The sequence below is a fragment of the Coloeus monedula genome, assembly GCF_965178545.1.
Source record: "Coloeus monedula genome assembly, chromosome: 2".
Taxonomy (NCBI): Eukaryota; Metazoa; Chordata; class Aves; order Passeriformes; family Corvidae; genus Coloeus; species Coloeus monedula.
In genome coordinates, this window is record NC_138782.1 from 77383363 (window position 1) to 77410484 (window position 27122).

The window sequence follows — 27122 nt, forward strand, 5'->3', positions numbered from 1 at the left end:
GGTGAGTTAAGTAAGCTAGTTGCTACAAAGAAAAATTCTGCACCAACTAAAGGTTACAACAGTGATTAGAAACAGTCTGACAAGGACATTCCAACACAAGGCACAGTCCTGAGGAAAACGGAAGAGTTGTACAGCCTACTGTGCTATGTGCTGGAGGAGTGCTCTGCAGATAATAACGTGTGGTTGTGCATCCTCTCCCTTCCCATCCCATTTATATTCTCTCCACACCTGTATAAAGTTTCCCTGTCTTGCTACCATGTGCAGTTGTAGGATGTTCATTCACCAACAAACAACTCAAGGTCTCCCTGATTTATTTCTGCTACAGAAGTGTCTAAGGCAGTCCAAAATCCTCCTCCTTTGCTTCTTCATTTACATTTTACCTCCAAGCAGCTTGTTCACTGACTCCTCTACATAAAGTAGCATTCAAAGAAAAAGAGAGGACATTTTTTGATTTGCACAGGGCTGAAATTTGGTACATAACCTCTAAGAAGAGAGATTTTAAAATTATACTGAATTCAATCTATGCTTGAAGAAACAAATAATGTCAGCAAGAAATCTGCACATTAATGTTGAGAAGCCATATGCATGGCCATATGTATGGCCATAGCATGCATAGAAAGTTGGTATTTGCAGAAATTGATGGGTTTTCTGTGAAAATTATAAAACCAGGAGAAACAATCACAATAATTTTGGGGGAAATAGAATTTTAAAAGGATTTTATAGCTTCTACTAATAACACGGGGGAAAGGAAAAACAAACACTGCTTGAATTTTCTTTTGTTGATAATTCTCTGAAAAGCTTTAGTCTCACCTATTTTGTCCAACAGAACGAAGAATTTAAATTCAATTTAGAAACAGAAGCAATAACATGGCTAATAGTTTTTTTTTAATTAGTGTCTACAAGTACACAATATTCTACCATAATAATTGGGTTTGATAGCCAATGTAAATGGAGTCTTCTGGTAAGAATTTTGCTCTGAACATTTTGCATTGATTTAGCAACCATTAATGTTTATACTAAAAATGCAAAGGGAATCATCCACTATCAATTGTCCATTGTTTATACAGTCAATCAGTACAATCATATTGTAACTGTATAATATACACAAAACTATGCATACACTGAAAAGACATTTAAGTAATTTTACTTCTCTACAGGCAGCAATGCACTTATTGCCTGTAATTATTCTTGAAAATAAAGGAATCTACCTTTTTAAAAGAAAAACTTCATAAGCTTTTCTTTAATCCACTGTTTCATCAGCCTAAGACCCTAAGTCATTATGTAAACTTCTTCTTCAGCCACCCCAGTTTTTCAAGACTGTTAACCTGAGTTGAATTTCAGTTAAATTCCCTTTGGAGAAAATGCATCCCCAAGATAAAAGATGAAGGGTAAAGCACAGCTTCAATTCTTTAAATCTGTCTGACACACTCTTAATTCACAGAGACCTTATGCATCATTCCTGTTCACATAAGTGCATTTCCCTGCCACTGGTTTGAAAAGATAAGATCTGTAATTAGCTTTTAAGCTTATGGTCTATCCTAAACTATCTTGTTCATGCTTCTACATTATAGAAAATTTTATACCCCACAAGAATTTTTTGGTCTTTTGACAAAATCTTAATTTCCTTTGAAACCACTAGGACCTTATTAGGGTTTCATGGTCATTTTTAACTAGCTACTTACATTACTTTGACAGAAATTGCTTCTCTAGTACCTTTCACAGGATCATAGTACAGTTCAACTGGGGAGAGATCAGGAGGTCTCTAGTGCAATTTTCTGTTCAAAGCATCTGCACGATGAGACCAGGTTTCTCCGTTCTTTACCCAGTCAGTGTTGAAAACCTCCAAGGAAGGTGACTACATGCCATTTCTGGATAAGCCAATCCACTGCTTATCACTGTTTATCCACATAGTGAAAAAGTTTCTACAGACAAGCAGTGCAGCAGGCTGTTTTTAGAGAGGTTATGCAATTTCCATCCTTGGAGGTTTTCAGTTTATGCTTGCTGCCTTTGGTCTTCCTGCCAGGCTCCTCTGTGAAAAGCCCAGATGAAGCCTCTTGATAACCCCCTCACATGTCCTGGAAAGCTGCTACTAGAAATTTATTAATTTGCACTTTGTCAAAAGTGAGTGACATACCATAAATTCAAAAAAAAAAAAACCCAACAGATTTGATAGGTGAATTTAGATGTCATAACTTCATATTTGTGGAGTCCTGACTGGTATAATTTAAACTCAATTTCTAGCAATATCACATATAGATGGAACAGTAGCAGTTGCTACTTTATAAACATAATAAACTACTTTAACATAAGAAAGTGGTATATGATGACAGTTTCAATAGATACTGGCTCACTTAACACATATGTTTGTAACTCCTGAGTTGCTTCTCAGTATTTGTTCAGCAATAAAAAGTAACTGAAAGGTGGTTTACTCAGATTAATTTCACTGACAGTAATATTACACAGATGTTTCATTTCTTTAGACCTTCTTGTGTCAGCATGGCAAGTTATTTTCTTGGCAAAGTCTTGAACAGCAGTGGTAACTAATGGTTTCCTGATCTGTTCTCCCTTTGGAGAGGATCCTGATCTAGAAATCAGCAAGATCCTTTACCTAGAGACAGAATTTTTTTTAAAGGTAAGAAGTTTTGCAGAGGAAATTTGCATTCTGCCCACTACCATAGAAACAACTTTCTATATGAATTCAACTAGAGAAAAATGGAATGTATGGAATGCATGGAATCCTTCCTAAAGTGGCTTTTAAATAGGATGAAGCATACATTTGATCAACATAGCATTGTCTAGAACTGACTTTTGGTATTGTTTTCTGTTTGCTCCTTTGTTATTATGTGAGTGTTTAGTCAAGGAAAAATGATAGTACCAAACCAGTGGGAACTCTCTAATTAGTTAATTTATATTGTTTCTTCTTATTCAGGGTTGTTCTATTCAATTCTCATTTGCCTATGCCAGTATGGATAATATTTAATAGCCGAATAGATGCAACATGAGTATCCATTAAAAATAGATATAGTTTCTGACTGTTGATTTATAATACACTTTCACTAAAGTATTTTGCACCAACTTCAGTCTAATCAACAGGTATGCAAATTGTATGTAAAAGGACTAGAGGCAGTAGACCATGAAACTATATGTAGCAGGAAGATGAGTGACTATTCAACAGTAAAAAAAACCTCAGACGCAACTCTCATAACTCAATTTCAGGAATCTTGTACAAAGGTTTCTTCTAATTTTTAGAAGAGCGGGATTCACATACCCCCAGAAAGGGCAAACTGTCAAAGACATTTACAAGACTGTGTAGATATTGTGGCTCAGAAATCAGGAAACTCCCCCATTAAGGAGAAAAACATTAAAATAAGAGTATTTACATTAAAATGTTTCAGTTCTTCTTTGCTGTTTTACACACTCTTTCTAACATTGTATTTTTGTACTAGAGATGGTTACTAAACATTAAAATTATTAGACACCATGCTTCAGCACACCTTCTTGAAATAAAGTACACAGGTAACATTGATTCTTTTTTTGTAGCTAGGATTTTTATTGTTATACTTTCCATATTTACTGCAACTTCCTGGAAGCACTGGGGTTTTTTGCCAATTGCTAACCAGCTGTCACCTAAAATTTCAGCTACTGCACTCAAGACAAAAAAAATCCTCCATCTTTTAATTTTGATATAATTTCTGTTCTCAAATAGATGGGGTTTTATCAAATTGTTTCAGTGAACTCAATTCATCATGCAATAAAGTTTGACTTGTGTCAAATTTGACTTACTCCCATTTTTCTGTATTACTTTGTCATCTGCAATTTTTCACAATGGAACCAAAATGATTAATAACATTTTTGCACATCATTTGGATGGAAGAAGATCACTGCGGGATATGCCACCTTTTATTGATTAACAATACTCAATTAAGAATTTTTTGAAATCTATAATTTCATCAGCTTAATTAATGGGGTAAAACTTATTAATATGGACAAAATCAACCTCCTGTGCATTCATCCCCCTCATCTGCATTTTGATGCAGGAATCCACACTCTGGAATTCTCAATTAATCATTAGATTCCAAGGTCTTAGACTTAACTAAAAGTGGTCATTATTACAAACAATAAGAAAAAAAAGGTCTTTTTATAAAAGTCTATCAAATATCAAATAAAAAACAGAAGTGGTTTTATATTGTTTATATTCTCAAAACCTTATCTCATAATATGTTTTACATGTCCCATAATTATTAAAAAATAGCTAAAATAGTAAAGATTATCTTTCAAAAATATTGTCACAAATATAAAGAAGAAAAATGTTAACAGTATTTTTATACGCTATTATTATTTCATTCTGTTCTGCATAGGGTATATATAAGCTAACTCATTTGAGAAACTTGTTACATTTATTTAAATTGAATGAAGCTTATCCAGGCTCTAGGCATTATTTAAATACTAAAGATACCAGGACAAACTTATTAACAATCAGCTTTAATGAAAATAAAATGCAAATCCAAAGGATGAAATCTGTGGTGGCTGGGTTAAAGTATTTCTGTTATTTATAAGATGAAATCTATTAAACACTTTAAAATGTCATTACTGTTATAATTTATTCCTTATTTAGTGAAGTTTTGCTTCATTCTAGAAGACAAGTGTGAACAGAGGAGTACAAATACATAATGAATACGAACACACAACAAAACAAGAAAAACATTGATCTGCATGAGAAGCAGATGTAGACAAATTCCAGCCTAACTACTGCACAGCTGGAAAGTGGATGAAGAGTTAAGTAACATTATCTATGTTATTAGAACCTCATGAAGTTCAACAAGGCCAAATGCAAGGTCGTGCACCTTTTCCAGGGCAATTCCAAGCACAAATACAGGCTGGGCAGAGAGTGGATCATGACTAGCCCTGATGAGAAGGACTTTGGAGGTGTTTGTGGACCAAAAGCTCAACACAGCCCAGCAATTTCTGCTTGAAGGTAACCCATAAAGCCAACTGCATCCTGAGCTGCATCTGTAGAAGTGTGAATAGGAGAGCGAGGTGATTCCACCCCTTTACTCTGCTCTTGTGAGACCTCAACTGGAGTACTTTGTCCAGCTCTGGGGCCCCCAGCACAAAAAAGACCTGTTGGAAAGAGTCCAGAGGAGAGACAGTAAATTGGTCAGAGAGCTGGAGCACCTCTCCTATGGAGACATGCTGAGAGAGCTGGGGCTGTTCCGACTGGGGAAGAGAAGGCTTTGGGCAGACCTTACAGCACCTTCCAGTGCCTAAAGTGGGAAAACAAGAAGGCTGGAGAGGGACTTTTACAAGGGTATGTAGTGACAGGACAAGGGGGAATGACCTTAAGATGAAGGAGAGTAGGTGATGATTAGATATAAGGAAGAAATTCTTTACTGTGGGGGTGGTGAGGCGCTAGAACAGGTTGCCCAGAGAAACTGTGGACTCCCCATCCGTGAAGGTGCTTAAGGCTAGGTTGGATGGGGTTCTGAGTAACCTGGTCTAGAAGAAGATTCCCTGCCATTGGCAGAGGGTTTGGAACTTGATGGTCTTTAAGGTTCCTTCCAGCCCAAGTCTTCTACAATTACTTGATCTTTACTGATTCGTAATTGTCAATGTCTACCCAGAACTTTATGAGACAAGTGGACAGGTGGATCGAATTGAAAATTAATTGCCATGATTTTAAAGAATAACTTTTGATATATTTTTGCCAAGACACTTCTTTTAGAATAAGTGTAGCACTCTTTACAATAACAAAGAAAAATCCAGCAAAATACAAATGGTTTTCTAGTAACAGTCTATTTTCCATACTATAAATGAATTTTTAATTTCTAATAGCAGATTATTGTATACATTTCTATAGCAGAAAAAGAAGTAAAAGATCTTCCTTCAAGTTTAATACTTTTCAGTTTTTGAAACTTGACTTTATAACCTTAAAAGGAAACTTTTTAACCATTTATGTTACAATACATGGGGTTTATATATAAAAAATGCTCTCAGTATGTCATTTATTTATCCAATATCCTGAGTTAAAAAACTCTAACAGGTATGTATACTGTTTCACATTTTCTTCTGGCACTTTTTGAGTATCCTTCCCCACAGGTGCACATAAAAATATGCACACATTCTTTACAAGCACCTATACATAATTGTTGACATGCTTATGTATGTGTGTATATATATTTGTTTCACACTAACATACTTTCTCAGGAAGAAAAGTTACTTATCTTTGGAAGTTACCAAACATTACTGGCCCTCATATTTGGGCTCTCAGAGGTCAGGAAATAGCAAAATCCAAACTGACTGCATGGATGAATTTCAACATATGGTCACCAAGAAACATGGTTTTCTTCCTAAAGCACACACACACAATAGTTTCATTTCCTGTATTTTGGACTTATGTAAGGCTGCTCTCACTGTCTTTTTTTTAACTCTATTTGACATCTATATAATTTTCTTAAACAACTGAATTGTTTTTGATGCCTTGAAAATAACAGATCAGACTTGATACCCTCCAGATCCCCGAAAATTATGGATGATGTGTTTTGGTCATCATTTCCAGAGACACATCTCCCACCAGCACATCCTGAAACTCTTTTACCAAAATGGTGTTTCCATGAAAATTGACATATTTGAGGTTTCCACAGTCCCTCCTCTCTATCTTCCTTCTGACTTTAAGATATGTTGAAATTCTTTGGAGATGAGTAAAAGACAAATTACAGCACTATTAAAAATCAATGTCTAATACAAGGGATAAGCCCCAGTGGAAATTAACTCTTCTATTAGAGAATTCTATTTTACTCATGTATTTCACTCATTGGGTTTTTGTTTCTATGTATACATAAATTTTTGTTTCTATGTATACATAGAAACAAAACTCCCAACTTTATTTTCTACCATTCTTTATTATCATTATAGCAACAAAAGTAAAAGATCAGATAAAGGTATGAGGATATGAAAAATGTAATACATTTATGAATACAGCCCTAATCCTGGATCCAATCAGTTCCTAATCATTACTGTAAGCATGGATGATGCTTGAGCTAAAGCATTATTGTTTGGAGTCTCATTTGAAAAACTTCATGCCACTGCCTTGATGGGCTATGATTCACTTTGCTGGCAGTGGGGTGAAAATTAATTCCAATCATTCACTGTACAGTTTTTCTCTGTAACTGGAAACTAATCATTTTATAAACCCACATGCCAGGGATGTCCATAATACCCTAACTGTAAAAGAACAGTACATGGGCATTTGTAGCTAAACAAACAAGAAAGCAATATTCCTTAGTGTCAAGAAATTTCAAATAAACTACCCGTTGAGTACAGATCTCCAGAAAAAAAATCCACACATCTCAGAGCACTTAAAAGACCTTACTGTCAAAGTCTCCTGCCACTTTTGGTATCAAATCATTGTGAATGTAGTTAAAATTTTTCATCCAGTTTCTTTGGGAAACATAGGACATGATTAGCTCAAAAAATCATGAATTAACATTTACAACCCTTTAGAAAAGTTGTATACTTTATTATTCTCTATGCTCTACTGTGATATTAGAATTGTTACTGGGCCTTGCTTTAATAAATGCAAACTCTCTGGAAGTTCCTTGTTCTTTGGAAAACAAGTTGTTCACTTGAAACTGCTGTCATAATGGAAACTGCATCTTCATCTACATTGTTCTTGAAATCAGTAACAATTTAATAGGGAATTCATATATGTACATATATGTTCCTCACTGAATTAATACTTATGTTTTGCAAACTTGGCCTAAAATTTTGGCTTAGGATTTCTTTGGCATATTAGATCACTGACTTTTTTTTTTTTCCATTTCCCTGGCATTTTTTGTGGATTTATGCATCTCTGCTTAAAGTTTACTTTCTGCATAACTTTTGCTGAGTTAGGATCTGTTTGCACATTTTTCCATGGAGTATCATACACAGCCTTTATTAGAGAGTGACAAAGTAGCCACGAAAACTGTCTTCTTGTGAGTACAGAGATGAATGTTTAGCTGTTGGTTTGAAATGAAATTCTATTGTTGTGTAGAAGACCATCTCTTTGATCTTTTACTTTTAAACAAACAAATTTTTTAAAAAAGGAACAGAAGGTGCATAGTATGGCATATTTAAGTGAGCTACATTGATAAATTCAGGCATGAAAAATATTTGAAGAGAGGTTCTGTGAGTCTGTGAATATATGCAGTTTGCTTTAAGTGAAAAACAGGATCTCAAGCAACAGAAGAGATATGGTTAGCTGCTTGTCAATGACACACTGATGCTTATTCAGCTTGGGACAAATTACTTTGGAAATAAAAGGTCAGAGCACTTGAAGTTGTGGTTTAATGAATTATCAAATAGACTGAAAAGCACAAAAAGGACAAATGATATTTTCTGGCATGTTACAAATTATCATAAGAAATTATCCTATGACCCCAGGACATGTTTCACACAGAAATTAAATGCTACTTTAACGAGAAAAGAAAACATGCAGACAATAAAAACTGGAATCCACTATGAATATTTGAAACAGTAAAAACACACATGAAAGGTATGTTACAGGCACATAACAGTTAAAGAATCATGGATGCTATATTGTGACACAGAATAACTGGAAGGAGTTGGAATACTATTTTTAAATATTAAATAATGCAAATTAGTAGCTTTATTTAAAGATATGGTTGTGCTGGAGTTCCAACCTGGCTTAATAAATGCAACTAATAATGATTACTGGAAGTTCAGAGAAGAGATCTTCAGCATAGATTAGTAATGCTTAATCTGCAAGATAAATAAATGAATACCAAGAATAAAAATGCTCTCAAAAGAGATGGCTTTCAAATAGCTAAACAGGAAAATGGGGAAAGAGATGAATTATAAACAAAACATAAAACAGCCAAAAATACAAACTGATAAGGAAAATAAAACCAAAAAAAACAATAACATTTATTTTTTATACATTATTTTATTTTATTTTACAGAGAGTACAGGAAAAAATGAATTGTGGTTTTTGGGTTTTTTTTAAGAGGGTAAGTAAAAATAAAATAAAATGCCAAGATCCTAGAAAAACAACATTAAAACAGGGTTAGTGGAAATCAGTAGTCATTCAGCTTGCCATCTATCTATATTCACCAGAGTTGCTGGTTCAAGCAACAACAGTAGCTGAACTGCAGACTTGCCAAAACACTATGTTGTTTATGGCATATTACCCCTCAATACATCACTTTCCCAAAGTATCAGAGAAAAAATTTATTATGTATAGAAAACCTCTAGCATGAGTGAAATTTTCATCGTATGACACCTGACATGCAGTTGCAGATTCTAGTTCCACTAATAAAATGAGGAAGCCATGAAGCAGACATGGTGCTTTGGTGCTTTAAAGAGCACTGATAGTGCACAATTTTATTGTTAAGCCTATTTAATGATGATGAAAAGAGAAACACTGCTAGATCTATCTTTTTTTCTTTTTTTCTTTCTTTTTTTTCTTTTTTCTTTCTTTCTTTCTTTTTCTTTCTTTCTTTCTTTCTTTTTCCTACTTTCTTTTTCCTTCTTTCTTTTTCTTTCTTTCTTTTTCCTTCTTTCTTTCTTTTTCTTTCTCTCTCTTTCTTTCTTTCTTTCTTTCTTTCTTTCTTTCTTTCTTTCTTTCTCTTTCTTTCTTTCTTTCTTTCTTTCTTTCTTTCTTTCTTTCTTTCTTTCTTTCTCTTTCCTGCCTAAAGATTCTCTAACTGCGTATTACCACCAAATCTTCTGAGATTTTAACTAATAAAAGAGCCATGACTAAACTATCCAGCACTGCACTGAAAATCTCAACTGTCAGACCTTTTGCATGAAAGTTACAAGAAGAAATAGGGAAGAGATGTTCCGTAGCCTTTCCTTATGAGTCTCTGTGCAGTAGGATTTCCTACAAGTATGAAGGAAAGAGGTAGAGTGCAAACAATGTGATGAAATGACATTCGAAATGGAAGGAAGAGAAAAGAAAAAGATAGGAGAAAATAAAATTCCTTCGCTGGCCCAAAAAAGAAGCAACCAAATATCTACATAGTCAGTTATTAGAAGGGTTTTTTTCACTTCTACACAATAGTATAAAGGAATTGGCTATAGGTGTTCAAGATCATAAAGACCTTAATCTAAAATAAAAGAAAAAAACCAACAGGTTATTGGAGGAAAAATCACTAAAAATATTTAAACTGATTATATAAACATCTATTCTGTTATTAAAAAAGAATAAAAAGCTACTACTATTATTTTTACAAATGTAGGTATTTGATATGTAAGTATTTATTTTGAAAAATTGATATTGATTTTGAGAAATTCAAAATATATTGAAGTAAAAAACAATTTTATGTCTAAAGTTAAGTAGTTATTTCCAATTTTTCAACTGTGTAAAATTCCTCAAAGCTGAAAATCCTATTCTTCTGAGAGAAAAAGAAAAGTTCTGATTTAATCCTCACATATAATAAAAGAGCAATCATCACCTAAAAATTGGACTTTTTCTGTAATTATTTATGAATCATAAAAGATCTGCAAGCCTTGAAGTCTATTTGTAATACACATGTTTTGTGCTGTAGAAGTATCATTCAAAGAGCCCCCCCAAAAAAGTTATTTTTAATCACGTATATATAATAACAAATTATTTCCCTGTGGGTATTTCATTTATAGCTCTGTCAAAGTATAAAACTAATTTTTTTCCTGTTTTGGAACCCAAGTATAAGAATTTTTTTAAGTAATTTTGGGTCTGTAAAGTAGGATGTCTAATTTTCTAAAAATAAAATCATATATTTTCATTCTATCTGTCTGTGCTAGCTATATTGGAACATAATTTACATGCTCAAACTATACATCTCATGCAATATAATACAGTGACATGACAACTTTTAGTGCTAAAGAACAACCTGAAATTCTCCAGAATTTATGATTCAGTTCAAAACCTATTCAATAAATCCATCCTTTCATAAAGTTCTTGAACCAAAGGCAGCAAGTCAGTATCAAGAATACTTTTTTATGAAGAATTCATCCATAAAGAATGGAGATACCTGGAACTTAGCTCCTCCTCCCTCAAATGTATAACACTCATATCTTGAACTTACATGAGAAGAGGGTAAAATACTGAATGAAAAATTGTGGCAAAGAAATCAGAGACATTAACTGGAGAAATTTAAAATTTATTCATAGAGAAATTTCATCTATATTTGCTATCCTAGTTAATACTTGTCTTACATTTGCAACTCTAGAGAGCAGTGTCTTTTTCTCAACAAGAATTCATTGTCAGTTGTCAAAGGGATCACTGCACTAATTTTCACTGTCAGTATTTACCACAAATTCAAAAAGAAGCTACCTATTGCTTGGAGACAAATATCAGAATGCAGATGGTGAACTCTGAGTAAAACAGTCAAAGAAAGAAGAAACATGACCAAACTATGGGAAAGGAGATTGAAAACAAACAGAGCCTGATGTCAACAATTCAGTCTCTCTTCATGTTATTAAATTTAAATCCTGAAACTGACATGATATGCTGAGCTCAACTCAGGTAGCATTATCTTTATTTCATTTACACTTTTGAGTTCCAGCAATTATGCAAAGTGACTAAGTATTGATTTAAACAGTTCATTTAAATCTTAGATTTTGTTTAGTACTTTTAATCTTTATCCAAATTGTGCATTTTCCTTTCTATACATATAATACACCAAAATTATTCACTTTACTTATTCTTGGGTTATGCATGTTACACATTACCCTTGCAAACATACATACTACAGCATAGTAACCTTTCTTTCTGAACTTAAGTGACAGACAAAACGTAACAAACAGATGAAAATAATTCCTAAAATCATTCTTCATCTAAAAACAGATGTAAGTAATATGGCAACTTCAAGAACTGTCTTTATTCTGTAGTCTATCTGCTTTAATTAGAAAATCTAGTTGAAAAATATAGAATCATTTCACCTTTCAAAAAATTAACTAATTGATTTTATGACATTACTTTATAGAAAAGAAAACCTTTATGACAATTTAAAAATATTCTCTAAGGGAAAAGAAAAACTGGAAAGCTAATGGAGCACATGAAGTACTAACCACATGGAAACACCCAAGGTGGTAACTATCTGGAGCTCTTCACTAAACTCTTGTGCCTCAGATTTGAGGTCTGAAATGTTGCTTGCTAGTAAAATGCACCAATAATATGCATGTAAATAAAGGGCACAGGTGTATAAATAAATTGCATGTATTCAAATAGATTACAAAGTAAGAATAGATAAAACCAGAGAAAAATTTAAGAAAAAAATTTAATAAGTGAGAAATTGAGTGAAATATTAGGAAGTTGGACTACATCTTCCATATGTACTAATACGGTCTCTAAACTTTTTTGACTCCTAAGTAAAAATCATTTCAATAGGCAAAATAAATTTTAATCTATGTTTAGTTGTATATTTTTTATGGGGAAAAAGAATACGTGTTATTAAGAATAACATAATAAGAATATAAAAAATATATAAAAATATAAAAAGAATTCTGTGTTATTAAGAGGAAAGGATGGGGAAAGCTACTGTTCCACACACTTTACTGCCATAACTTTTTCAAATGCATTTTATTTTAAGATTATCTTAGTGTAAAGTTTAGGGGGCCATACTAGTGTTTTCTTAAGAATGCTTTAAGGCTGAATAATAAAAGACATATAAAAATGTGATTAATTTTTGCTTCTGAATAAATACTTCCACAATATCTACCTCAATCATGGAAAATTAGTTCCAGATGATGGCACTACCTAACAAACATCAAATCTAATAGTTGAACAGGCCTATGCACCTTTTCAAATGTAAAAGTGCACATTTATAGAGATGGACAGAGAGTAACTAAATATGTTTGCTATCTATGTGTGTGTACTAGGTATAATGCATACACACATTTAAAGATAATATAATGCTCTCCCACACATTCTTCTTGGAAGTGTGAAGCCAGGCATAATCAACATCTGTTGCAACGCCAATACCAGATTATCTTACTAGAAAAGCATGAAGATCATCTCTCCTAGTAAATATGAATATTTTGATTAGCTCATGTTCTGCCCATCTGCTGAAATCTTAAAGCAAATTGAAACAAAATAAGTAAATGTTTTTCAAGCTATTCATGCAGTTTTTGCCATCATTAAGAGGTTCCACTTGAAGTAACTATAATCTTCTATTTTAAATTACTGTGATGTGCAGAATGTGTTTCCTTTCAATCTTTGACCACATGAGAAAATGCTATGAAGCATTTCACCCAAATAAATGAAGAAAGGAATAATGCCATAATTTTTAAATTTATGAAAATGTTTCTAAGAGACTGAATTCAACTGGCATGACCAACTGAGGAAACACATTTTGCAGAACCCGAAGTAATGCCTCCCTTAATCACTTGCTGTCAATTGTAATGGTATCTGGTGTGACCTTAATTTGTTCCATCAGTATACGTTGACATTTTTTGTCTTATTTCTTTCACTTTATTGCTAAAATTTCAAGAAGGATGAATATCAAATAATGTGTGTATTTACACTTCACACACAGAAATTTCTCTAAGACAAAATCTCACATCCACCATCAGAAGAGGAGACCTGACTTGTATTGCTGTAGCAAAGATATACGTTTTGTTATAAAATCCCATATATTTGTTCTCAGAAATAAATTCTGAGTACTACTTATTTCATATTTTTGACTTAGACACATGCTACGGAAGAGCTGAACCAAAACAAACACTGCCTACGGGCAAAACAGAGATGCTTTTTTTTACAAATTCTACACTAAAGAAATAATGGGTATCAATCTACTTGCAATAATTCTTAAAACATCTGCATTTTGAAAACAGTAGTATTCAAATGGTATTATCATAAAAGTTTTACAATTTATATAGAAAAGTTTGAAATCTAAATGCATAGTTAAAAGCTTGTAAAAGTTAACTTACGTGATCAATTAGCTCACGAACCATCCCATTCCACTGTCCACTGGCATCTTCTTGGGCTCCATATTTTCCATCTTCCACCAGCCTAATCTCATAGGAAAATCCAAGGATAGTAGACAGCTCCCTGAGGAGGTCAATGCAATAACCTTCAAAACGATCATTTCCGTACAATGGTTTGTCAGACTTCTTGAACATGACATATGGCTCTTCCTGTAAGAATTATAAAGACAGAAAGGATAATGAGTGCCCCCACACCTTTCTTCTCGTTTTAGCCCTAAGTAGCAGACAGCCATGTGCATACATATGCATACAGTCGTGCATACATATTCATACAGTCATGACACCACTCCCTATACAAAGAAATAATATGAAAAGCAGAATCCTTTTAGCTTTGGTTATGTGAGTCTAAGTCTTCATATATTTTCAAAGAGTCTCTTCTTCATTTTTTTGGAAAAAATTACACTCTAAGCACTGTAGAAATCTTCAAGGAATGCATATAGACACTAAATTTAAATGTGCTCCTTAACTAATTGCATTATACAGTGACATCAAATGTATTGTTTGGATACAATACATTTTGTTTGGACAAAGAAAGCCTTTTAAAATGCAGAAACAATGTGCTTTGGCAACTGAAAAAAACTTAATTAAAACCCCAAACATCAATCAAATATTTTAAGTATTAGATTTTACACTTTTATTTATACAAGTATTTAAACAGTTTACTCAATGCTTTGTTAAAGTGTAAGAAACCCACAAAGGGAGGAAAAAGTCAAAGTACCCACTTCTCTATTGCCTCAAGTTACAGGCTGCCGTTTACGAGACTGCAGAAAAGCCTGAAAAAACTTTACACAAAAAGTAAATTCTATGATAGACATTCCATGAAAACTGAATTAAATTTCTTTAATCATATATCTTCTTATGTTTAAATCAAATTACAATGTAACTTTTTTTTTGCATTAAGTGGTGTGCAAACAGACAGCAAACAAATTGAAATGATTGGCTGAATAATCACTATTATAGGAAGAAAATTAACATTTAGCAAAACATAGTATTTTTACATCTGTTTCTCAATATAGGATAGCCTTTAGCAAATAGAAAGCTAAAGGGAAAAATACTAAAAACAAATGGTAGTTTTTCCACTATAATATGAAACCAGTATTCAAGCTGTGTTTTTAAATTTATATATGCAACTCAGTCTTTGCTCACCTTTGGGAGAGACTTTTTTCATTTTTAACAATTAAAAAAAAAAAAAACCCAAGTAAGGTAAGACAAATTGTAGTAGATCAAATCACTGCACCAAATACAAGACTCAGTGAATAATTAGATAAACTCTCCAGGGCAACTTAAGAAAATTCTTACAGTCCGCATCAGCACTCAGTGGGGTTAAAGGCATTTCATTCCACAGGCATCTGACAGCTTTAATAAGTCAACACTCCTGATGTAATCTTCTGCCTTGAGGTTTCCCATGATTTGAACGTTATATCCACATAAAACTGGGACTTTAGTACATAAGATTTTACCCAAAGAAGCAAAAAGGAGAATGCAGGGAATAATCTTGCTCTTAACTGTTATATACTTCAGTTGAAATATGTAAGATTACAGCCACATCTTAAAAAAGTACATCACTGATCTTCATACAGTTAACAAGGAATGAACAGGAAGTAAATTGTCCAGCCAAACTACTAGGATGTTTTGACAGAAATTTCTCAAACAGATAAGCAAATGACACCAGAAGAGCTCTTCTAGGTACTGACAAGAACAAAAACCTAGCAGAGAACATGAAAGCAATTTAAACGACAAGGATCATTGAATAATTCTTGAGAAGCAGAGATGGTATCAGAGCAAAAACTATGCGTGAAAATAGTTGTTAATAAACTTGGGAAATTGGTATGAAATATCTCAAAGAAAACAACTGTAAGGAAAACAGTTTTTTAAAGTGAAGTGAGAATTCCTTAAAGAAAGCACACCACTGGCCAAGCAGAAGCTCTGCTAAGACAAAACATACTGTGCTTGTTTTGTCTGGGGTAGCAGCAATTTTCTTCACATTGACTAGTATGGTTTTGATTTGTGCTCAAATCAGTGTTATAACACAGGAATATTTTCATTACTGCTGAGCAGTGCTTACACAGTGTCAAGGCCTGCTCTGCAGGCATGAAGAAATTCCAGTATAGCTTGGAATGCTCATGTGCACAGAACCTAGATATTTGCTCTCAGAGCTGTTCAGATATTTACAGTCTTACACATCCCCCAATCTCTGGAATCTTGGCAAGATTCTTGACAACATTTTTGTCTCTGTCTTCCATTCCAAGCAACCTTGAGTTATCTGGGACAGAACTTAAATATGTGAAATAACAGGGAGGAAGTGTAATTGTCAATTCATGCTTTTAATTCTCCCTTACTTAATAAGCACAGCAGGATTTTCTTCATTGAGCAATCCAGCCCCTTGACACATTCCTACTTTTTTTTCTGTCACATCATTACAATAATACTCAGACATTTTATCTGTTCTGCTGATGCTGATGCTTTTTTATATTTTGTTAGAAAAAATTTTTTAAATCCTGCAATCCTTTCAGGGATTTTTAGCTCCAACTCCATACTCATTTATATTCTTTACTCTGGCCAGCTTGGATAAGGGCTACAATAGTATCTGTACTACTATTTAATGATTCTCAGCTTTTGCTGAGGAGACTGATCAATAAGTTATTAATACTCTCTTAATGCCTTTCCAATCCTACATTAAGTAATTTCTTACTGGTACTTGTTGCTTTTCCTTATAATCTTCTACTGTACAAAACATTGTTTTTTTCTCTTCAAACCTTTTATTTGCAATGTAAAGCAATTTTTTACTTAACTTGAGCAGAATTGGTGTTGGCAGCTTCAACTGTTATAGCTCTTATTAATCCCAAAGTTTTCTCTAGTTTGTTTTTTCCTCAAGTAACACACATTCTAAATACTGAACATGGCATTAATGTACTCTGGACAAGTGCATGCAAAGGGTACTATGTGCTTTATTTGCTCAAGCTTTAAATTTATAGAATGGGCTAATGTAAAACTGGTTGCTAAACACACTCCCAGGGAAGTGTCTATGCGTTAAATGTACAATCACCATTGCTTCTTGGTGGATTATCACTGCCACCAAAATCTTTCACTGGGACAATTCTCACTGATTAAGTAGACAGAGTTTTTAAACTGAGTGATTTGTGGATTGGCAGCTGGTTTATACCTACTTTAATATTGTTCACAATTTATTTTTTTCCTTCAGTTCCTGAGAGCATGACCCTTAAAAATTACTAGACCACATCACAAAACGAGTATTCTTTGAAATATTCTAAACAGTTTCAGTTGAAATTAAGTCTTTCAACTGGACACATCTCCCCAGGAAGACAACTAAACACCTTCCCATTAGCACTTTTATTATTGCTTGGAATGACATGAGTAGCTTGAAACAAAAAGTCACTGAATAAACACTGACTACAGACTCCTGAATGAAACCTCGGGAAGAGACAACGTTTCCAGAAAACATTGCTACTCTAAATTTTTAAATAACAGGTCAGCTTTTCACAAAATTTTAAGGTCAAAGTCATCATTCAATGTCTCATAGGACTAAAATATCTTCAGTGAAGAGGAATACAGAAGAGCCCCACCCCACACCAGATAAGCACTAAAAGTGAGAATGCGCATAAAATAGTAAATGCAAAAATTCGTTTTTCTGGGAAAATTTACTGCAAAATAAACTTAGCTAAAACTACTGCAAATAAAGATATGGTCACAAGGAACAGTGGAATCACAGGCAGATTAAAAACTATGTCTGCAAATAGAAGATAAATCTTTGAAAAGTAACTAATATTGTATCTTTACAGACTGGTTTTAATTTCAAAAATGCACAACTACTACTTGAATGAAAGCGCACTTATTCTAAAAAAAATATTCTAAAATTTCTCTTTTTCTTTTCAGATTCGGACAATACATACTGACTTGAATTATTCCTGTGAGTTATATTATATTTCAACTGTAAAGATATTACTAGAAATCACAAGTTTTAAATTTCAACTTCTTTTATTTTTTATGAATATTAATCAAACATATGGATTTTTCCTTGATAATTTCAACATGGACTAACATATTTTTAAAATAATCTAGAATTTATTACTACCAATATTGAAAAAAGCAAAACAAAGTAAAAAAAAAAAAAAAAAAAAAAAAAATAGCACCAAAAAAAAAGAACGTGGAAGCCCTAATGATGAAAAGAGGAAAATCATCTTGAAAATTTGCCACTGCTAGAACAGAGATATTTAGTTATTTGCTTCTGTTCACTAGAAGGTGGGATACCGGCATGGTAAAAGACTGCCATATCTTCTTAACATTTATATCAGATATAAGTAATACATAATAGGCTTCCACAGTAGGCAGTCAAAATTCTAGTGGGAGAGGTGAAGCAATCTACTAGTTACTATCAATCAAAACAATTGATGGCTGACCCAGCTTTATAAAGACAACAGAAAATTTTTTTCTTTAAATTTTAATATTCTTTTAATATACATTAATTTAAAATTTGGCCGTTGAAAACTCATGCTTAGGTATGCAAAAGAAAAGGGAGAGAAATTATGCACTACCCGTTTGAGAAAGCAGCCTTTATAAATAAAATACACTGTGGAAATACTATACTTTGAACTAAATAAAATTGTTTTAAAATTCGTTGCAATTATTCCTTCTAATTCCTTCTAATTCATTCCTATTTCAAAGCACTTTTTCTTCAGGGAAGTACACTAAAAAAGGTAATTTCTCTTTTCAAGAGCAAAGTAACAAAAAACTACTAAATTGAGAACATCACACACCTTTCATAACTTTCACACATTTCTTGGAAAAATTAAACTTGAAAACTGTGAGCTTTTCTGAGCTTTGATGTAAGCAGATACAGAAAAGTACATAAAAACTACACAGGAAAGGAAACAAGCATTTATTTCAGCAGAACAGGGCAAAGGAGCCAGTATGATAATATGTACAGGCTAGTATGCAATCAGCATAAAAAAACTAAGCACCATGCACATACCTTTATAAACATGGAAATTGAATTCCAAAGTGAAAAATCTTTCAAAGTTGAAGTAGAATATATACAAGAAAAAAATTATTTAGATACCTACATCTAAAGTCTAAAGAAAAGAAATGTATCAGAGTTCTGGAAGGAGTCAATTTAGGAGAATCAAATGATAAAAAACCCTTATTACTGACGTCGAAAATTTGTTTTGTGTAGGGTTTTTGTTTGGTTCGGTTTTTCTAAATGTAGATTATTCAGAAAGTAGACTTTTAAATGAAAAAGAAATTCTGAAGTTTCAGTGAAGGTGGTTCTAAAATAAAATAAAGCAATAGTATCAAAAAGATTGATATACCCAAAGCTATGGTTATAAAAGATAAAAACAGCATACTTATTTCTCAAATTTCCCCCCTCCCCTAAAAAAACCTGACTACCTCTCTAGTGGAGATGTTCAGCTGGTGTTTGGGGCTGCTAAGGGACCAGAACTTGGAAACCAGACATGTTTCTTCACAAGAACTACATGTATGTAGATTTCTGAAACAGGATAAAGTCCTGAGAACCCCTGCCCCTTTCCAGAATAGAGCACTGAATTGTTGAGAAACCGAGGAATAATCTTTCAGCTAGCTACCTGTAAAATGCATTATGAAAAATTCAAGACCAAAAGGAGCACATAGCTCAGTCCTTACTTGCAGTAGATGAATTTATGATTCCCAGTTTATTTTTTATTATTTTTCCCATCAATCTATCTTCTTTTTGAGACTCAGTCACCACTGAAAATGCAGGGTATACTTACTCACAGCTGTAAAGATCTTAATGACTGCAAAATATAGGAGGAAAAAGTATTGTTCCGAATTTCAGAAACAGAATTAAAAATAAAGACTGGGATATTTAAATCAAAAGTGAGCATTAAAGCAAACTACAAGAGAAAAATGATTAAGGCTCCACAGCTGGCAGCATACTATAGACTATTGTAGGGAATTCTTAAAGTGAAAAATCCAGAATAGAAAAACCATATGAACAGCTTAAATGATAAAATTGCCTTTTCTTTTTGTTTCAAGCAAGATTTTATAGACTCAAAAAAGCAGAGAAAAGGAAGCTGATGATGAAGAAGGTATGTTTCTAGGAGCTTTAGAATTTTATATTGTTCCCTTGCATTGCCACAAAATGAATATTCGGTAATATGCTTTCTGTCCAACATAAATGTATTTTTTAAGCACAAAAAAGATAGAACTACCAAATTAAGCTAGTATATGTGCTTATGAACCAAAAATCAGTTTGAGTCCTTTTTATTATTCTGAGTAGAGCTCTTACAATTTGTACCACTTCTTCTGAGTACCATTCTTCAGAGCTGAAAAGAATAACTGCAACTACCAAAACTTTTAGTAAACAGTAACTGAAGTAAAAAAAGCAAGTGAGCAACTTATAGCACCAATTTAAAGTCTTCATATTTATTTTATTTATTGCATTATTTAAATACTTGCAAAGAGGATGAATACTTACAAAAGAATTATAAGAAGTTAAGTCTTAAAAGAAAGGGTATCCTTGATTACAGAAAGCAGCTTTTCTCTTAAATCTCAGGAGTCTTCTTTTGTGAGTTTTGCCAAATTAAAATCAGAGTTCATTGGCAGCAGTGCTATTTACAGTTGTGCAATTTGCCATTTCTTGAGCTAATTATTTCAACCAAAATTATACTAATATCACTATATAAAAGCAATATGATATTTTGAGTATATTAACTCAAATCTCCTCAACTAACAGATGTTAAAACACAAACAGACTTGAAACACCTTAAGTTATTGAGTGTTTCTTATGTAATCCTGCAGGGATTGATCCTTGTCCCAGTATTGTTATCACTGATCTGGAATCAAGCATACAGTGATGTCTATGGAGGAGTACAGATACAAAGGCTGGTTCATCACTGAGTAATGAAGAGGACAGGTCACACAGAGACAGGACTATATTCTGTAAAGCAGTGATTCTAGCAACAATTATAGTCACGTGAATAAATGTCATATATCAGTGAAAAGCATCAAGAAAAATCCTAGGTAGGATATTTGGGTAGAAAACAACAACAGTGTAGAGAGCATGGGAAGTCAGCTGGAATTACTAAGAAAATTTACTTATGATGCAGTAGTTTTTACATATAGGAAACTTGTGAAAGTCGGTGGGAAGAAAATTGACAGATTAATACTCTGGAAGATATGCTTTTACTATAAGAGATGATAAGACATTCATTTACATTTCATTAATAAAAAAGAAACAAGGGATTATAAATTTATAAACTAAATTATAACTATAGAGTACCACTACTATAACTAATTGTACAAGAGAAAGTTGTGGCAAAACTGTGCTGGTCTTAGCATAAGAACTTACATCTGGAAATGAGTCATCCATGTTCCAATTTGTATATCTGGTATGTATTTTTCAATTAGTAGAATAAATGAAACAAAGGATTTTAAAGGATCTTTTATCATTTATAAACAGCAATGAAAAGTTACCCACTGGGTGAAACTATATGACTCATGTTACATGAAAGGTTAAAAGCACACTGGCATTTGTGTCTATACACCTGTAAAGATTCATTCTAGCTTGAAACGTCAAAATATGTGTCGGTAGGTAAAAGCTTCTTAATAAAGTATACAACTGCCAGGGATTGGATTCTTTTTTGATAACTGCAAATTCATCATAATGGTGGCAGCAGACAAACACAGCAGACAAACTTCTAGAAACTTTTTCATTTGTACTGAAATTAAAATTACTATTACAAAATTACCGTGAGGAAATAAATGAACACTAATTTTTGCATAAATAAATGTATTTAGTTATAAGTAAAAAATACCTGATTCACTGCTGTAAATTTGCCAAAAATGAAAATAAAAAAGAAGTTACTCAAATTGTTTCTTCTGGTCTAGTTCAAAGGACAGATCAATTAAATAGCTGTACAACTAAAAATTTCATCTCCATAATTGAGTAATAATAATGCTAAATGAATATTAAGTACTTTGTACTTTTCTTTGAGGTGTTAGAATAGCAAAAAGAAGCAATAACTTTTTGCTGGCTAAAATCATCAAGCTAACAGACATAACACTTTTTTAAACCACTATCTTTTGTCCTCTCATATGGTGCTGCAGTAAGTAACTTTGTAAAAAAGAAGACATTTTATTCAATAGTAAGAAAATTTAAATTACTAATCAATTAACATAACTCTAAAATTGGGATAGCTTGCTTACAATTAAGGTAAGAGTAAACATCCCCGAGTAGCTTAGCAACTGGAGTTCATTCATGACACAGTAAATTCTAAGTAATGGTAACACGCACTGCAGATTGTTCATTACTATTGCAATTAGTGTATCACATTCTATCAGTTTTTCTGCACAACTGTATTTCTGGAAAAGCAAATATAATTGCTTACCAAGATGGTAGTAACAATTAAAGAGCGATTGGACAGGGAATCTGTGATGTTTGCTGGTTTTCCTTTCTGATTCTCTGTCATGTTAAGGCCGCTCAACGGATCCCAAGTTCCAACCTATAAAACAGTAAATTACTGTGTAAATTGCCCATTAGTTACATTTCAGCATGTAGAAAAGAACACTGTAAGGAAAAACAGATTGCTACAGGGAAAAAGATTTGATTGCTAATAGGTAGTATTAAATTTTGTTCCATTTTTCTCTACCATTGCATTTGAAGTCTGCTTATTTAAAATATGCTTACCAATACCTCAAATTATTGTTTTGTGAAGTGTGACATTAAGTGTAAAAATGACATAAAAAATATCTAAAGCTACCCTTAATACTTAATTTTCCATTTCTCAAGATAAACCAAATCTGAAGATAACTTGACAGGCAGAAATTCATTTGCAGAGTAGAGAGCATTGTCTCTGCAAATGGATTTACCCTTTTCTGTGATCAGAGAGAACAGCAGGACGAATATGTATTTGGGAAAAAGTGATGGAGAAGACAGAAACAGGCTAAGTGCAATAACAATTCATTTACAGATAAATCTTCAACACGTGAGTATTTTGACATTTTATACTTTGAAATAAAGTCTACAGGATTTTTATCTAAGTAAGAACATCCAAAGTTATGTTTTAAGGTTCAGGTCAAGGACAGACTCAAGTACTAACTAGTAGGTAATGAGGCTTATCTGTAATTTATCTGCATTTTCATCACTATACAATTAAAATGGTCAAGCAGTAAATATAACTATCCATTTTAGAAATCAGAATGTTTGTTTTACTCCATTGCCTAAAAAAAACCCTTTAAATATGTCTTATTTTGTTTTTAGATGGGATTTTTAAAAATAATTTCAATTACTAAACAATATCTATAATACCAGGTAAAGATATTTTAAAATTAAACCTAGACAAAAATTAAAAATGTCTGTAAGGATTCATTGCAAATATATATGAATTTATATAAACACACAAAATTTTTAAAATATTTTTTTCAACTGAGTCCTGAGAGACTCTTTGTATACTTTTAAGTGATTTGTTGCCACAGGGCTGTAAAGTAAGTTTGGATGCAGTGTGGTGTGGATAAAAAGAGTTCCATTTCTAAAACTGAGACTACAGCAGAGCATGAATCAGTGGATGCTGTAATAGAGAAAAGACAAATTTGTTCTCTTTTTCTACAACTTTCTGTTCCACAGGAATCAATATTTTGTCCGTCTTCCCTGCTTAACACTCTGTTCCAAGAAGTCACTCTTTTAAACTTGACCATTCAGTAGCTCATAAACAGATCAAAGAATCATGAAAGAAAGGAAGAATATGTGTGTCTTAGAAATACAATTGGAAAATAACATCTAACACATCATTTCAAAGTATTGAAATCAGGCCTTGCTACCAAAAAAACCTCTCTCTCATTTACTGTGTTAATACCACTTGATTTGGTGAATTGAAAAGCTTTCAGAAAACACAAAATGTTCAGCCTTGCAGCTTGGTCACAATTAAGAAATTTTAAAAGGGTTGCTAACATTTAATTGCAGTGTTCTGTTAATTATGACAATCAGAGTGTTTGCTTTATTTCAAAGACCAAGTTGGAGTAGGATAACAAGGAATGACAAAGAACAGAGTTTGAACCTGTTGCTGCATAATTGGAGCTGAACTAATCTCCTCTATGGGATATAACTTCAGGTACAAAAGTAGCACAAAAATTTCTAAGGAAACACCATCAACTTATATGATCTATTTCAAATCCTAAATTCATTGAATCATATGCTTTGTTCAAGTTCATGTTCATAATTCAAATTTATATAGGCAAAAGGTAAGACATTGCTAACTAAAATACTTCCTCTCCTACTTTTTAACATAGTCACTGCCACAAGCAAAAGAATATCAACTGTTAGAATTTGGATTGTATCTAACTACAGACTTAATCTACTGCAGACTTATAAGAACTACCAACAGCATTACTTTAAAAAGAAACTTCTGTTTTGATAAACTGATGCATTATTTTTCTAAATTAGGTTAATTGTACTTTTGTTGCTACTTTTGTATATCAAAAATCTAAGAAATTGACCAAAAGTCAGAGGTTCAAAATTAGACATTCTTTGGATTATCTTTATTGATGAGCTCAAACTCAACAATTTGCACCACAGCTTCTTATGTATTACTGCTATGTATAGCTCCCAAATCACACAAATGTGTTATCAAAGCTGCTTCTTCTAAAAAAATTTGCATAAATAGTGAAGCAAGTTAATTATTTTTTATTTGTTTCAGCACAGCGTTCTAATTTTTAAGTAGCTTTTTGAACTAGATTTTTTAATAGAATTGCCAATGTCTTTTTATTACAAAAGTTTAAATGCCAAAAATGTAGAAAAAACACATCAAAATAGTAATAACTGAAATTCAAACACGCTACAATTTAATTTATTGCATTACATTTATTTTAAACAAACTTAAAAATTTTCCTAAAAAGTGAAACAGGTATTTATAGATACATTTTAGAGAGAATGTTCACACTGTAAATATAGTCCCAGGAAGTGACTATATTGTCAAGCCCTCAATCTCCTATTCTTCTTTCCAATTCCCCTAAATGGCTAAACTATTCTGAAGTGACCATGCCAATTGAACATTTTAACACTTATTATCCAAAGTACAGGATCCTAACCAGGTGTACCCATGAACATGTGCTCCACAGTAAGACAAAGAAAAATGATAGAAAGAATTAGCTTAGGCAAGAATCATCTTATTTAAGTTGAAACAATTCCAAGAGCTACACCCATCACTGAATATCATAGAGTATTCTGTAACATGGTAATTGCGGGGGTCCTCAAGGACATGGAATACAATTTCCCAACTTCATGTGAATAGTTAAAAACTTGCATCCAAGCTTCCAAATATTTAACTTTCAGGTAACTATCAGGTTACTGCAGTACCTCAAAACCAGACATCCCCACCCAGAATCACTTCGTAGCTCTGCAGGCTAAGGAGACTTTGACTCTGTGTAAGAGCTGCTTAGCAATTGCTGAAACATTCCTGAGTTATCAACACTGTTTTCAGCTCAAATCCAAATCATAGCCCCATACAAGCTTATATGAAGGAATTTAACTCTGGCCAAGTCAAAACCATTACAATATTTCACCATCCTCCCCCCGAAAAAGAAGCATTGTACATTCACAAAACTTAAAATTTTCTGAGTTTACACATGCTCTAGAGCACTTTACTGAGATTCGGTCTCATGAGATGCTAGTCACAAAAATTCAGTAGCTTTCTTACTTCAGCATGTTTGAAAAGTGATTTAACTTCATGGGCAGATAAGTACACTTTCAACTATTATTCTTTTTGATTTTTCTTCAAAGTTCTCCTGAGGAAATTAACATTATTTTTGCTCTGAGTCAATCAAAACTGTGAATATGACTCACGGTGAAGTGCCACAATCATTATATTAGGAAGGATCATTGCGTTTCTGCAGTGGTACCAACCAACTAAGCAGCCAAAACCAGAGCCATACTCAACTCTCAAAGAGTTGTCTATGTATACCTTCTTCATTTACTTTTGTGAAGTAGTTAGTGGTAGTGGTGATTACATCAAGGAAATAATTATACTTCATTAGGAATAATATTGCTTATTCATATTTTTGTATTTCCCATTTTCAAATTGCTTAATTGATTTTGCTTTCTTCAGTAATATTAATATTAATGCCTTCAGTGCCAAATATAACATTAATAACAATACTTCAATATTTCTGGTTCCCAGAGATTTACTATGTCTTTCTTCTTTTTTTTTTCTATTTGCTATTTGCTTTTTTTTTTCCCCAGCTCATTATTAAAGATACAAAATAAAACAAGATTTTTCTCAAATATGCTGGACAATGAATTACAACAAATTTTGTGTTATTTATGTTCATCCTATGTGAAGGTTTCTGAGCAAGGCTTCAAGCCAGTTGTAGCATCTCTTATTCAGGATATGTGATTCTTCTTCAGTGATAAATTTTCATTTCAAAAGAGGTATTAAATTCAGGTGTTTGTTATCTCCTTGAAGTATAAAATAATTTTCCTCACAATGCAGCCGCAGTGTAAAGACTGATTGAGTGCAATTTAAATTATAATTTATTATGCTGGAGTGTCACAGTTTTGGATTTTCACTGTGCTTAATCATGAGTAGTTTCAGTCTGTCCAAAGCAACTGTAATAAAATTTTTTGGTATATTACATTAGCAGCACTTTAATCAGCTCTTAATTTTATCATTTTCATCTTACAAGGAGCTATCATTTTTGGCAGACATGAATTTTTATTTGGAAACACATACTTCTTATTGATTGATGCCTGATTATCACCTCTCATTCAAGAGTTTCAGGAACAAGTATTTTATGTAAAATCCGAGATCACACATAGCATTTTTTTTAAATCAATGAGGAATTGTTCTGTTGTCACTGACTTCAGCAGTCATTGAACTTATAACACATGATTTAGGTCATTTCCCATTTTACTAACCTGGTAATTTGTCTAGGACATATTTTTACAAAATCTAAGTTAAAAAATATGTCTTCTAGCAATTCTTCACAATAATTTTTCTTTTTTCCTTCCATCAATATTTTTCTCCTCATTGATTACAGCTAAAGCTGTTGAGTTAAACTGTTGTCCTTGACAAAACAAATATTTTCCCCTTATTTGGAAAGAGGTTAGAAGAAATAATAACAGCTTACAGTACGGAAACATGATATACATATTATGGTGCACAGAA

General features: G+C 32.7%; 1 protein-coding gene across 1 annotated transcript in view; it reads right to left on the reverse strand.

Moving 5' to 3' along the window:
* The window catches only part of GRIK2 (glutamate ionotropic receptor kainate type subunit 2), a gene marked incomplete at both ends in the record, with an annotated part of 355572 nt that overhangs the window by 138265 nt on the left and 190185 nt on the right, over window positions 1-27122 (reverse strand). The window contains 2 exons of the mRNA XM_082276818.1: window positions 13912-14118; window positions 22353-22466. Coding sequence (XP_082132944.1) covers window positions 13912-14118; window positions 22353-22466 — 321 coding nt within the window. The remainder of the gene's footprint in view (window positions 1-13911; window positions 14119-22352; window positions 22467-27122) is intronic.